This window comes from Coenobita brevimanus, chromosome 26 (assembly GCF_032717465.1).
Source record: "Coenobita brevimanus isolate Jiangsu-jjx chromosome 26, ASM3271746v2, whole genome shotgun sequence".
Lineage (NCBI taxonomy): Eukaryota > Metazoa > Arthropoda > Malacostraca > Decapoda > Coenobitidae > Coenobita > Coenobita brevimanus.
Window position 1 is genome coordinate 12,660,493 of NC_136979.1, and position 15,093 is coordinate 12,675,585.

Sequence of the window (15,093 nt, forward strand, 5' to 3'; positions counted from 1 at the left end):
TGATAATGAGCTTTGGGCAGTAAAGAAAGAGGCCATATGTAGGCTCAGATGTACAGAGATGATAATTAGATGACAGGCTGGGAATGTTAGGATTGCAATTGATGAGTTGAGAGGAAGGATGGGACTTGACTGTATTAGTGTTGTGATGAGAAGGGGTTGACTGAGATGGTTTGAGCATGTGGAGAAGGTGGAGCATGTATCTGGGTGGAGAGGGATGTTGTTGTTAAGTAAACCCAGTCTCGTGCCGAGAATACATTACCTTGCTTGGCAAGGTGCAAGGAGGAGTGTAGAGGTGTGGGACCCAGATGGATGCTGCATTTGCATCTCTTCACCCAGTTACAGGGGCACCATAGTAGGCTTCACATCACAGTGTTATTTGGTTATATTGTTACCACCCAGCATTGGAAATGGTTTCCTGGGTTACAGGAAACCTAAGATTTGTCACTCAGTTAAGGGCCATCAGAAGTGGAAAGAAGAAGAATAAATATTGATTGGAAGTAAGGGAGAAATAGGAAGAGAAGAGCACAGAAACAGAAAAAGAATGATAAATGTGTTGGAAGAAGTAGGCAACACTACATCATGTGACTGGATGATGGTTGTCGCCACAGACCACAAGGTGCGGAGGGTGAGAAGTGTTAATTTTGAGGGTATAGTTGCAAGAGGCAGACTGAAGAAGACATGGGACACGGTCATAGAGTGTACAGTATCCTCAGGGGTAAATGACTAAATTGAGAAACTGTTAGAGATTGAGCAATGTGGAGGAGTACCATTAGGTGACCGAGGCCTATGCATGCAAACATATTGGAGACTTTATAAATGAAATGAAATAATATATAAAGATGATGTTCAATGTGTGTGTATTTTTTTTTCTCCCAACATCAAGTAAAAAAACTCATTTCATTTTCCATACCCACTGCTGTTCTTGCATCCTTGTGCTATACGTCCTGTAAATATCATTCAGTTGTTTCAGTTAAGAGACATGATGGTCCATAAGAGTCCTTATTTTTAAATGTTTTGCATTTTATCCACAGAATAATGGTCCTCAACAACTAGCTTCCGAAGCAACCATATATGTTGTTCTTGAGGATGTCAACGATGAAATTCCATTGTTTACTGAGCGAGAACAGGAAACTGTGCTGGAGGGTGAGCCAATTGGAACAAAGGTCACACAAGTCAATGCTATTGATAAAGATGGAACCTACCCCAACAATGAGGTAAGCTGTCATTTAATAATGAAATATTTTAATACTGAAAGATTTTTGCCTTAACTTTATTGTTTAGTAATTATTTTATGACAGTGCTTGCTTGATTTACCTTTCAGTTGTGATACACAGTAAGTCATGAAACAATTTAGAGTATGCCAGTAATGTATCTGATAAAATTGAAATACTGTACTAGAATAATCAAGTGATTGATATGTTTTATGTTTTTGCATATACAAAATTAATGCTTTTGTTGACTTACTTGCAGGTTCTGTATCGAATTGTAGACAGTCCTCAAAATGAGGGACGTGACTTCTATGAAATAAGGTTGGTTATATTTACTTATTACATTAGTGTACATATAAAATTAATGCTTGTGTTGACTTACTTGCAGGTTCTGTATCGAATTGTAGACAGTCCTCGAAATGAGGGACGTGACTTCTATGAAATAAGGTTGGTTATGCTACAGATTTATGATTTTTATCATTGTAACTTTGAATTTCTGAAATTTAAAGGTACAAGAAAAATGTGTTCTGGTATGTTGAGGATTCATTGCTGCAATAAAATGCTCTGCAGCTCATTAAATATAGCCGATACAGAGGGGTTGCGTTATCCGTGCTTAACTGGTTTTAGACCCCTCGCGCGGTAATTGGAATTTTACGAAACATGGATACATAAACTTATGAAAAAATTTAACTGGTTCAGAGTCCGTGACTTGGTACTGTACTCTCACATGACTTTCTTCATCCCTTTCTGGTGCTGGAGAGAGGTGCCTTGCGTGGTGGCGCCAGTATAACCAATTGGCTCTGGTGCCCTGGTATCCAAATGCTTGTCATCTCCCTCCCTGTCCCCTGAAAGAACGATGGTGGACTGCAGAAGGAAAGGAACATCAGCCAGCAGTCTGCTGGTTCATGTTTGAATGAGCTTGGGTTTGCAGCTTTTATTACTGCTTCTCCTCCAATGTAACCATGACACTCTCGGGCATCTAGCAAATAGTTTACACAAGATTACTTAATGTAATATGTACTACATTACAGGTACTGAGCAGAGGTGAGTGCTGGGTATAGGATGGTGAGGAGATTGGGTAGTATTGTGAGGCTTACCTGGGCCTGGGTGGTGAAATGATGTGATGTAAAGCAATGTTTACCTCATCCCAGCTGCATCTTTATATGTATTTTCATTTTTACCGATGCCCAGTCAGTCACTACTTGGTCATATTTTTATTATTCAGATATAAAACACAGTTCGTATTAAGAATGATTATAGCCCACTTTGACCTGATAATGCTGTGTTTTGTTTTTGTGTGAGCTATTCCTGCTCAGTTCTCACCCTGTCATCAGCTGTTTTGAGTATTTGTAACCCCTCAAACATCACTTTTTTTTTGTCATTTATGGTATATCTAAAACAGATATTAACTGTTAACCAGAATTTTAATGCCCAGTTTATATGAGGATCCCGTAATTATGGTACACTTTGATGCCCAGTTCATATGAGGATACTGTAATTATGGTACACTTTGATGCCCAGTTCATATGAGGATACTGTAATTATGGTACACTTTGACTCTGGGTGTTTATCTTCGTGTGATCAGCATATGGCTGTTTCCCCACTCTGCTTTTGATAAACATGAAATATGGGTGTCAAGGTCCTTTTTTTTGTTTCATTTATATGTAAATGGATTTGCTTGTGTATGGATTTTTAATAATTATGGTGAGTATTTCTTTGAAAATTCTTGAAGTACAAAGGTAAGTTTTCGGCATTGAGGTTGATAATACAGTAAAACTTTGATATGACGGACTTCAGAAGATCAGAGTTCGCTTTTATTGGAATCGAGAAGCTGCCAGACTAAATTCCTCTATATTGGAAAAAGTCTGATAAAGCCAGAAGCAGTCCGGACTGCCTGACCACTTCAGCTATGTTCACCACAATAATATAAATAAAAGACATGTTTATCATTGTAAATACAGTTTTATTATATATATTATACCATTTGATTAATGTAGTGAAGTTATAACAGTACAGTACTGAAATGTAGTCAAAACAGTTTAAAACCATTTGTGCGATCCGGACTAATGTCTGATATTTGGAAAAAGTCCGGGTTAGCAGGGGGAAGTCCGGATGTAGCTTTTATCAGAATTTCACATTTTTCGGAATGGCTAGGGGCTCCAATTAGTCCGTTATAGTGAGGTCTTACTGTACTTTGTTTCTGTGCATGTTAAATGAGGAATAACTGTTGTTTGTTGATTTTTACAAAAATAAAGAAGGCTGACCTAATTTGGCCAGAGTGTAGCTGCTCAGCTTATTTTCTTTTCCACAAAAGTCGTTAATTCTGTGCAGTCTGACGCATGGATGATGTGAGAATGTGCATATAAGATGAACATAACATACTTTATGGTTGTCATGGATAAGATAAGTCTTGAAAATTGAGAGTGCAGATAACGTGGCCCCTCTGTAATGTTTGTGTGTTTTATTGGTATAGCACTGCTTGTATTGCCCGTTTCATGTTCTTTTTGTCTTTTTCTCTCAGACAAGATATCTGGCTTCAGTCAAGTATCTGTGCAGATGTGTTACTGTAGAAATAATGGAACATTTATTAAATATATTGTTCCTAATAAAACATAATACTGTACTGTACTTCTAGAACAAGAAACCAACAGCTATATAGTTTCTAAAACATGCTGTGAAAAATCATTACTTAGACATTAGCTAAAAAATCCAAGAGTCTTGAAAGGGCTATGCAGGAAGCTTGAAGAATTCAAGAAATGTCATTTGAAATATCAGTATTTACTGTACTGTCATGGTTTATGATCCTACTCCCAAAGGAAACTTAAGGACAGCAGTAGATAAGTACAATACAGTATTTTACTGCTGAGTTATCATATAAGTATATAACAAAAATATAACACTTTTTAAAGATGATAAGTATATCTTGTATTTCTTTGTACACAGATCGTTTTGAACTTCAGCTTAAAATGATGTCCAGTCTATAATTTGCGGAGTAATTTGTGGTATTCTCTGTAGGAAAATTGAAGCAGTTGTTTTAAAAACTGAACTTTTTACTTTTTTTTCCTGGCATGGAGAAGAAATTCTCTTGTAACATTTTTTTCATCATCATCATTATCATCATCTATTTTCCATTTTATGTAAAGATTTCCATGTTGTTTTAGAAATGAAGTCTAGGTTATCATCATTCTTATTCCTCTTATTCTAAATATTACAGTTTAATGCCATGTTACCAAATGTTCTTCATGTTCCATTCAGGGAGCGAACAGGAGAGATCTTCACACGAGTAGAGTTTGATCGTGAAGAGAAGCAGGCATATGCTCTTGAGGTGGAAGCTCGTGATGGAGCTGCCTCTGCTCGACCCAATGCTAATGGCCGGCCAAATACAGGTACAGTACTTATTCTCTTATTTTGTTATGGTCCTAAAAAAATTCATAGTGTTACTGCTGTTTCTACTAGTAAAAGTTCACCATGAATGTAGATCATATACTTGAAAATGCCATTTAACTTGAACCATGTTGGAAAAGCAGACTTTTTTTTTTTTTTTTTTCTTTTTTTTTTTTTTAAATTGAGAGGTAGCCCCCTATTGGTGGCTGAATATTTGAGTAAAGTCGTGTTGGATTTGGTACAAGTAAAGTTAAATTACCGAAAGAGTATTTATGCGAGTGCAGTGCAGATGTGAATAAATCACCTAAAAAACAAGCATCATTGAGTGCAAAAGCTTTATACAGTTAAGTTATTCATTAGCCATGGTAGTAACAGGTAGGTGAACATCAGTCAGCAGTGCAGTTATTGCTTAAAGTAATAAATTGAAAATATATGGTGTGAAGTTTTATTGTGCAGTATTGCTCAATTTTATTCTTTGTCTGCTTCTAGTACAGTACACCCTGGATATAGTGAACTAATTGTTACGAGACCCTTGATGTTAAAGCCGAACACCATGCTGTTTGGTAATTTCCCAGGGATCGTGGCATTTACCGAACAAAAATCGGTAAATACAGAGCATCCTTCAGCAGTACAGTTTTACACAATAACATACAGCTAAGGTCTAAGTGGCTCTTTTTCTCATTAAATGCACTGTTTATGGCTCCTCTCACGATGCTGGTCACACAGAAATTGATGTGGCATTCTGCGGGATGCAGTTAAGCACGTGTGTGTGTGTGTGTGTGTGTGTATGTGTGTGTGTCTGGGGACACCGTGCTGGTTGGTGTTTCCTGCTCATCTATTCATTTAATGAATAAAATTCATTTAAGTGAACATAACATCCATCCAGCTCAAGGTGGTCATTAAAACCAAAATTCATTAAAAGAAGGTTTGATATACTGAAGGTTTACTGTACAGTAATCTCTTAATTTATGCAAGAGTTATGTTTCCAAACCCTTCGCGTTATGTGGTAAATTCGCGTACCTTATATGTTCTGTGCATGGCTGCACATAATTATGCATGTGTATTTAGTGTGTTACATCTGAATAATACTGTGCACTACATACACCTAATAAACGAGCATAATGCATGAAAAACAACAAAAATTTAAGAAATTTAACACTTACTGAAAGCTGACAAGCACAGGCGTAGGTGGAGACACTTTAGCACAGTCTGGTGCACTAGCCCTCACTGTCTCCCGTGTGCTACGTTCTGTCTTCTTTATTGTATGAACAGTTGACTCATTCACCCCAAACATACAGTTCCGAGACAATTCACCGTTAAAACATGGATGATTCCCCGTCAGGACAATTTGCACCCTGGACGATTCCCAGTCATTCTATAAATATACTTATTATTGATTAATTAATACATTAATGACTAATTTTCAGGGGGATTTTATAACTCATATACGTAAAAAACTAGTGTGCTTGCTAAATAAACTGGTATGTAAATAAATGACGGGGAATCATCCTGACGGCGAAAAGCCCTGACGGCGAATTGTCTTGTTATTGTTGTGACGGTGAATTGACTTGATGGCAAATTGTCCCGAAACCAAACGTATGACCAACAGCACTTGCTGACATTCCTTCCCTTGTCCAACACTTTAACTTTCTTTGTCAGTGACATCACTTTACGAGCCTGCTTTGGTGTGTTACCACATGCATCACTAGCACTACGCTTAGGCCCCATGTTGGCAAACACGGCAAGCAATCACTGGAAGACAGAAAAATAAGCCACAAATAACTTCGCAAGTCACACACGGTTCGACCGTCGGATTCAAACCGACTGCGTGATGCGTGGTAGACCGACCTCCCCCCCCACACACACACACACATGTATACGCACAGGCAGCGGATAGGCATTTTTATATTTTATTTATTTCTCTCATATATTAAAATTATTTATTTGAACACTATAATTTTATGTTTGAATTACTGTACGAAAATATTTGTGGATAACCGAAAATGCATGAAAAAAGTTCGCGTGAATTAAGGGATTACTGTACTGTAATTTTTCTTACTTTATATCCATGTATCTTAGCTGTCATACATCCTTCATCAAGGTGAGGGGTGTAGTATTTACAGCTGACTTTAAACATCTTTGCCACATTCTTGTTTTAATGACATATCAGCTAAGATGGTAAGCTGTACACCGTGTCCTCTAATGCTATTCAAATGTACCCTGGCTGTAGAACCCCCCCTAAACTCCCCTCACCCCGTCAGTTGTGTCTGGCCCATCAAACCAATTGACCACAGGTAAGCAGCCACCCTAATCGGATTATAGGCTCTCTGCACCATTTACATTGTGTCTGCTTTGTAGTGTGACTTGGGTTATTCAGTACTCCATAAAGTGGGTTATGCTATATTGGTGTATTTACAAGTGGGACATGTGTCATCTGTACCTTCCACCTTACTAAAATCTAAATTGGTAAATGATAACTGAAAGGGGCTGTGTGATGTCCTGATTCAAGCCTTGCTAGGTGAACTCGATCTGCTGTATTAGGAATGACTCATATGAGTGGATGTTGGGAGGGGGAGTTGTGATGTACTGACTAAGGTGTTTTATTGCCCTGTTTGTGAAGTGAATATGTAAGTGTATCTTCATTGCTAGTGTTGGATTGTCTGGAGGTGGGATGTACAAGAGGGTCTGGTAATGTTTGTGTGGTGATTGTTTTATGTGTCTTGTTGTGTGGTTCTGTCATATAATGACTAGGGTATTGTGCATTAGTGTAGGCTGCAGCACAGAACTGTGTGCCTCTCATGTCAAAATATCCTGCAACAGGGAAGATTTTGGTTTCAAAGTGTGAACTGTGAGAATGGTATTGGTGCAGCCAGTGTTGATTCATAAAGCATTGTTTTATATGGTCTTCATGAACTTATAGTGGGTGCTAGGTAGAATGGGAGCTCATGCAAGGGAAGCATAGGACATCACTTATATGATATAATAGAACAGTGATTTAATGTGAGATAGAAGCGCTGAGAGTCTGCCTCGAATCAGTTTCACATGATATTGTTTAAATGGAAATACTGTACTATAGTTTATTTTTAGACTTCCCATCGAGTTGTACTCTCACTGTTCCAGTGTTATTTCCATCATCCAGTCATAAGTGATATCCTCAGTGTGACAGAGACCAGGTGAGGATGAAAGTAGGTATACAAGCATGGGCGATTGTATGTGTGTATGCTCCAACTGAGGATCGAGTGGCAAGAGTGAAAGATGAGTTTTGGGCGAGAGTAGAAGCATGTATGGACAAGTTTGAGAGGAGCGAGAGAGTGCTGTTGATTGGAGACATGAATGGCAAAGTCGGGAATGTACGAGTGGATGGAGTGGTTGGTCAGTGGGGTGTGCCAGCGGAAGTAGATGGGAATGGTAGTGCTTTGGTGGACATCTGTGCTGGTAAGGGGTTGGCAATAGCCAACACCTACTTTCGACATAAGATGATCCACCGGTATACATGGAGAGTAATGAGGAGGATGGATGGTGAACTTGTTGAACGAAAGGCAATGATAGACTACGTGTGTGTGGATGAGCGAATGAGAAGACAAGTGTTGGATGCAAGAGTGTGGAGAGGGTGGGGGAATGGAGTCTCGGACCATCACTTAGTGATGGCCAAGGTAGAGCTGCAAAGAAAGTGGTTGAGGAGGCGAAGGGGAAGACAGGAGGAAGCAGCTCCTGTGAGAAGAGTGGAGAAATTGCAAGATAGCGAGAAGAGGACAGAGTATAAGAGCATAGTGGAAGAAAGATTGGGAAGGTATGAGCTAGAGCAGATGGAAGGGGTGGAAGACGTATGTAAGATATTCACGGAAGAGATAAGCGCAACGTGTGAGGCAGTTTGTGGAGTGAGGAGGAGATGCAAGGGTGTGCAAGGGACAGCATGGTGGAATGATGAGGTGAAACGAGCTGTGGAACAAAAGAAGAAGGCATATGGTGAATGGTTGGCGAGTAGAGGTAGGGGGAGAAGATGAGAGAGAGAAGAGAGAGGTATATGTGAGCAGGAGAAGGGAGGTTAAGAGACTGGTGAAGGAGAGTAAGAAGAAAGTGGATGAAGAGTTTGGGAGGAATCTGAGTGTGAAATGGAGGGAGAGTAAGAAATTGTTTTGGAAGGAGGTAAAGAAAGTAAGGCAGTGTGAAAGGGGAAATAGTAGGGGAGTGAAAGATAGGAATAATAGATTGTTGGTGGAGAAAAGAGAGAAATTGAGGAGATGGAAGGAGCACTTTGAGGATTTGTTGAATGTAGAGAGTGAGAGCAGTGTGAGTATAAGTGGTTGGGGAATGGCTGGGAGAAGAAGAGATGAGAGGAGGGAGGAAGAGATCAGTAGGTCGGAAGTAGTGGAAGCGATGAAGAAGATTAAGCTGGGAAAGGCCCCAGGAATTGATGGAGTGTGTGGTGAAATGCTTAGGTATGGGGGTGAGATTGTTGTGGAGTGGATATGGAAGTTGTGTAGATTGGCTTGGGAAGAGGGAAGGGTTCCAGAGGACTGGAAATCAGGTATAATTGTTCCTCTGTACAAAGGAAAGGGGAGAGAGAAGTATGTGGTAACCATAGGGGTATTTGCCTTCTTAGTGTGACTGGTAAAATATATGGTAGAATACTCATTGATAGGGTTAGGCATATGACAGAGGAGCTAGTTGGAGAAGAACAAGGGGGATTTAGGAAGGGAAAAGGGTGTAGATCAGATATTTGTTCTAAGATGTTTAGTGGAGAAGTATCTAGAGAAGGGAAGGAAAGTGTACGCTGCCTTCATGGACTTGGAGAAAGCTTATGACAGAATAGATAGGAAAGGTATGTGGAAGGTATTAAGAATATATGGAGTGGAGGGGAAATTGTTGAGTGCTGTGAAGAGTATGTACGAGGGAGCTAGGGCTACGGTGCGAGTGGATGGTGAGCTGAGTGAGTTCTTTGATCTCAATGTGGGACTGAAACAGGGGTGCGTAATGTCTCCATGGCTGTTTAATATATATATGGATGGGGTCGTAAAGCGAGGTACAAGGTAGGGCAGTGGATGTGGGGGTGGCCCTAATGAATGAGGGTGAGTTTTGGAAGCTTCCGGTGTTGCTATTTGCTGATGATACAGTATTGTTGAGTGAAGATGAATGGGAGTTGCAAGGTTTGGTGAATGAATTTGGGACAGTGTGTAGGAGGAGGAAGCTGAAAGTTAATGTAAACAAAAGTAAAGTTATGGTGTTTGAGAGGAATGAAGTCACAGAGTGTGCAGTGAGGTTGGATGGTGAGGATATGGAGAATGTGAGTGCATTCAAGTACTTGGGTAGTGTGATGAGTAAGGATGGAACTTTGGGGGATGAAGTACGTGAAAGGGTACAGCAGGGAAGGAAGGTTGTTGGCACACTGAAAGCAGTGATGAGAAATAGGGAGGTGAGTATGGAAGTTAAGAAGTCACTGCATGATGGTATTGTGATCCCTACCCTGACGTATGGAAGCGAGGCGTGGACCTTGCAAGAGGGGAACAAGTCAAGAGTGAGAGCAGTGGAAATGAGTTACTTGAGAGGAGCATGTGGAGTGACATGGAGGGACAGGTTGACGAATGAAGAAGTGAAGGAACGTTGTGGGGTAGATGTGGATGTGGTTGAAAAGATTAGGAGAAATACACTGAGGTGGTTTGGACATGTGGAGAGGATGGAGAATGAAAGACTGACTAAGAGGGTGTATGTAGGTGAGGTGGAGGGAGGGAGAGGGAGGGGTAGACCGAGGATGAGGTGGAGGGATGGAGTTGAGAGGTATATGAGGGAGGGGGGGGTGAGTTGGGGGGAGGGGAGTCAAATGGTGGGTGACAGAGTGACTTGGAGGCGTTTTGTCTGCGGCCACCCTTTTGCGGGATTAGGGCGTCGGGCTATAGATAGATAGATAGATAGACAGAGACCAGTTTGCCATTTGTGCTTTATTGCCATTCATTATATTTAATAATGGAAAACATCTATTGACAAACAAAATGAATAAAGCAAGTCTGTTTTCTGCTCAGCTAACAGGCTTTTGCATCGCTACCCTGTTCTGTCCCCATTAGTATCTTACTGCCTGGTTTATGATTGACTGTGAACATTAAAAAGAAAATTAAAAATAAGTAATAATAATAATTAACCACAGTAATCAGAATTTAAGAAAAAACTTTTATTCATCTAAAAACATGTCAGCTAAAGTGAAAATCTGTCTGTCTATCTATTGCCAGACGCCTCAATCCCGTTTGGGGTGGCCACAAACAAAACGCCTCCACGTCACCCTGTACCCTGCCATTTCACTGCCCTGCTCCCAACTCACACTCCCCTCTCTCATATACCTCTCCACCCCATCCCTCCATCTCATCCTCCTCGGCCTCCCCCCTCCACCGCACTCACATACACTTTCTTCATCAGTTTTTCACCCTCCATCCTCTCCACATGGCCAAACCACCTCAGTGTGTTCCTCATAACACTCCCTATCACATCCACATCCACACCACAACGCTCCTTTATAATCTCATTCGTCAGCCTGTCTCTCCATGTGAATCCACAGGCTCCTCTTAAATAACTCATTTCCACTGCTCTCACTCTTGACTTGTGTCTTTCCAAGAACGTCCAAGCTTCACTTTCATGCGTTAGAGTTGGTATCACAATACTGTCATGTAGTAACTTTTTCACATCCATGCTCACTTCCCTGTTTCTTATCACTGCTTTCAAAGAACCAGCAGCCTTTCTTCCCTGCTGTACCCTTTCAAGCACTTCACTCTCCAAACCTCCATCCTTACTCATCACACTACCCAAGTACTTAAATGTACTTACATTTTCCAATTCCTCACCATCCAATCTCGCTGTACATTCACTGACTTCACCTCTCTCAAAGACCATCCCTTTACTCTTCCCTACATTTACCTTTAGATTCCGTTTCTTACACACTCTCCCAAACTCATCCACCAAGCCTTGCAGCTCCGCTTCATCTTCACTCAACAACACAGTATCATCTGCAAACAACAGTACAGGGAGTTTCCAAACACTATCCTCTCTTACCAGGGCCACTGCAACATCCACTACCCTACCTTGTACCTCTTTTATTACCCCATCCATGTACAGATTGAACAACCATGGAGACATGACACATCCCTGTTTCAACTCAACCTTCAATGAGAAAAATTCACTTAGTTCACCATCCACACACACTGCAGCCTTAGCACCATCATACATGCTCTTCACAGTATTCAACAACTTCCCATGTACTCTATATATTCTTAATACTTTCCACAATCCTTGTCTATCCACCCTGTCATATGCTTTCTCCAAATCCATGAAAGCCACATACAACTTCTTTCCTTTCTCTAGAAACTTTCATTAAAGATCTAAGAATGAATATCTGATCTACACAACCTCTTCCCTTCCTAAAGCCTCCCTGTTCTTCTCCAACTAATTCCTCTGTTCTTTCTCTAACTCTGTCTATAAGTATCCTACCATACACTTTTCCTATTATACTAAGAAGACAAATGCCCCTATGATTACCACACACTTCTTTTTCCCCTTTTCCTTTGTACAAGGGAATAATTATACCTGACTTCCAATCCTCCGGGACTCTACCTTCCTCCCAGGCCAATATACACATCTTCCACATCCATTCTACTACAATCTCTCCCCCATGCTTCAGCATTTCACCACACTCTCCATCAATTCCTGGGGCTCTCCCCAATTTAACTTTCTTCATTGCTTCCACAACTTCTATCCTACTGATTTCTTCCTGTCTTCTCACCTCCCTCCTTCTCCCAGCCATTCCCCAGGCCACTTATACTTGCATTACTTCCATCCTGTAAGTGAAACTATCTGCTGTTATGCCATGGTAACGCTGCTTCTTCCTAGTTACTACACAACACACACACACACACGCACACACACACATACACAGGTCGCCGACAGAAACGGAGCTCTTCCTGGATCGTGCGGAAATAATCGCTAAATCAGCAGTGAAAAGGAGACCAGCCTATTGTGATTATGTAAATGAGTGCGTGAGTGGTGGTCCCGTTGGTCAATAGTTGTATTTATTATTTAAAAAAAAAAAAAAAAAAAAAAAAAAAAAAAAAAAATGGTCAAAGTACAAGATGTAGTGGAAATTGAAAGATTCCATATGGTTGCACAATGGCGGAGGGCGACGGAGCTTTGTTTACGTATGGTGAAAAGGAATTTGAGGGCTTTTCCGAAGACGGTGTGGGAAATGGAAGTACAGTACTATGTTGAACCAAACAATAGTAGCTGGAGTAGAGAAAACAGCAGAGAGGAATGTCCAGGAATTAAAAAAGGGAATGGGTAGTAATTAGAGAGTTACAGGAACAAACCCAAGAGCAGGAGAGAGAGATCAATATTCTACGAAGTAAACTGGAAAAAGTTTGCACACACAGTGTAGAGCAAGAGAGAGAGAAATCACAGAATTGAAAGTGAGTAACGAAGCTGCATCAGATGAAATAAAACAGCTCAAGAGGGAGAATAAGAGGTTGGAAGAAGAAAGGGACAGGATGAAAAGTAAACTAGATGAGTATAACTCTAAGTCAAGGATGCAAGATGAACACATTGAGGAAATCAAGGAACAACATAAGGGGTGGAAGAAAATTCAGGAGGAAGGAAACGTTAATTTGAAAGAGGTTATAGAACAACAAAGTAAGGAAAAGATGGAGAAGGATGTGATTAGGGTACTGAGAAGTAGTGAAGGGTTAGTCAGGGATGTAGCAGATAAGAAGAAATGTGTAATAATTTCAGGAGTAAAAAAAAAATGGATGACAATAAGATCAGAAAGAGAAATAGAAGAACTGAGTAAGGTTAAAGAAATAATATCAGTAGTTATGGAGGGTAACAGTGAAGCTCAAGACGAGATTGAAGAAGTGTTTAGGTTAGGAAAGTATGAGGAAGGAGGGGCGGGCCATTGAAGGTAAAGTTCAAGTCCCAGGTAATGGTAAATTAAATTAGCAATAGAACATGGAAGTTATTAGACAAAGAGGGGTTCAAAAATGTTTGGATAAGGAGAGATGCAAATGAGGAAGAAAGAGCTAAAATAAAGGGAGTTAGTAAAGGAAGCAAAGACAAAAAACAAACAGAGAATGGAGAAAGAGAAGACTGTTTTATTGGAGAGTTATGGATCAGAAATTGAGGAAGTGGTACCGACGGAGAGAAGGAGAGAAGAGGGTATAAAAAACAACAACAAAAATTTGAAAGTGGCATATACTAATGTTGATGGTCAGGGGCGCACCCAGGAATTCATGTTTTGCTGTTATCGAAATAAATATATATAAATTTTTGAAGGACCCAGAGAGCTAAGGGGGACACCCCTGTTGATGGTTTAATATTGGCTAGGTTGGAAATCAATGACTTCTTGAGAGTTCATGAACCTGATGTTATGTGCTTTGTAGAGACAAAGTTAAGAGAGGATGTTGATGTCCATCTGGGAGATGGTAAATACAAACTGTGGAGAAGAGACAGAAAGGAAAAAACGGGAGGAGGAGTGATGATAGCAGTGAAGAACAACATAAATGTAGATACTGTGGAAATGGGAGAGGATAGGGCTGAAGTGATAAATATGAAACTAGAAACTGGAGAGAATGATGGGAGAGATATGACAGTAGTATATGTTCCCCCTAAAACAAAAGCATGGAATGATGATGAATACCAGGAAATGTTGTCAGACATGGCTAATTATTTACAGAAAGTGATTAAGAAAAGCAATAATATATTTTTAATGGGGGACTTTAATTGTAAAGAGGTGAACTGGGAGGAATGGAACTCGAGAGGCGGTGAAGATTTGTGGGCCACTATATTGTTAAATATAACAGTGAACAGTGTGATGACGCAGTGGGTCAAAGAAGAGACAAGATTCTGAGGTGAGGACACATCAGCAAGATTAGATTTACTGCTAACCAAAGAACCCAATGTAATAGAATCTTTGAAATATCTTTGTCCTATTGGAAAAAGTGATCATGTGGTCATTGAGTTCCAGATGATAATAGGGAATGCGGTGCCAAGAGACGAGTTTTATAGGCAGGGAAGATACAATTTTGGGAAAGCAAACTTTACAGGATTGAGAAAATTCTTCGAAAATGCGGAATGGAGAAATTTCAGGGAAACAGGAGAGATACAGAGGAAGTGGGAAATCTTTCTAGTCCTCTATAATTTGGGAGTGGAAAGATATGTGCCAAGAGTAAGAGGGAAAGAAAACAGGAAAAAGGAGTGGTTTAATAGTAGAAGTATGATAGCAAAAAAAGAGAGGGACATGGCATGGAACAACTGGAGGAAGAGAGGTAATAACAGAACAAAGGAAGAATATAAAAGAACTAGAAATGAATGTACAAGAATACATAGAGAGGAAGAAAAGAACTTTGAAAAAGGTATAATAGACAAATGTAAGGATGAACCCAAACTGTTTTATAGATTTGTCAATGGCAAATTGAAACAAAAGGAAGGAATCACCAAACTGAAAGCAGATGGAGAGGTCTATAAAGATGCAACA

At 40.1% G+C, this 15,093-nt stretch overlaps 1 protein-coding gene across 1 annotated transcript in view; it reads left to right on the forward strand.

Moving 5' to 3' along the window:
• CadN (neural cadherin) overlaps window positions 1-15,093 on the forward strand; it is a 481,090-nt gene that overhangs the window by 55,701 nt on the left and 410,296 nt on the right. The window contains exons 13-15 of the mRNA XM_080267947.1: window positions 1,032-1,214; window positions 1,597-1,655; window positions 4,464-4,594. Coding sequence (XP_080124073.1) covers window positions 1,032-1,214; window positions 1,597-1,655; window positions 4,464-4,594 — 373 coding nt within the window. The remainder of the gene's footprint in view (window positions 1-1,031; window positions 1,215-1,596; window positions 1,656-4,463; window positions 4,595-15,093) is intronic.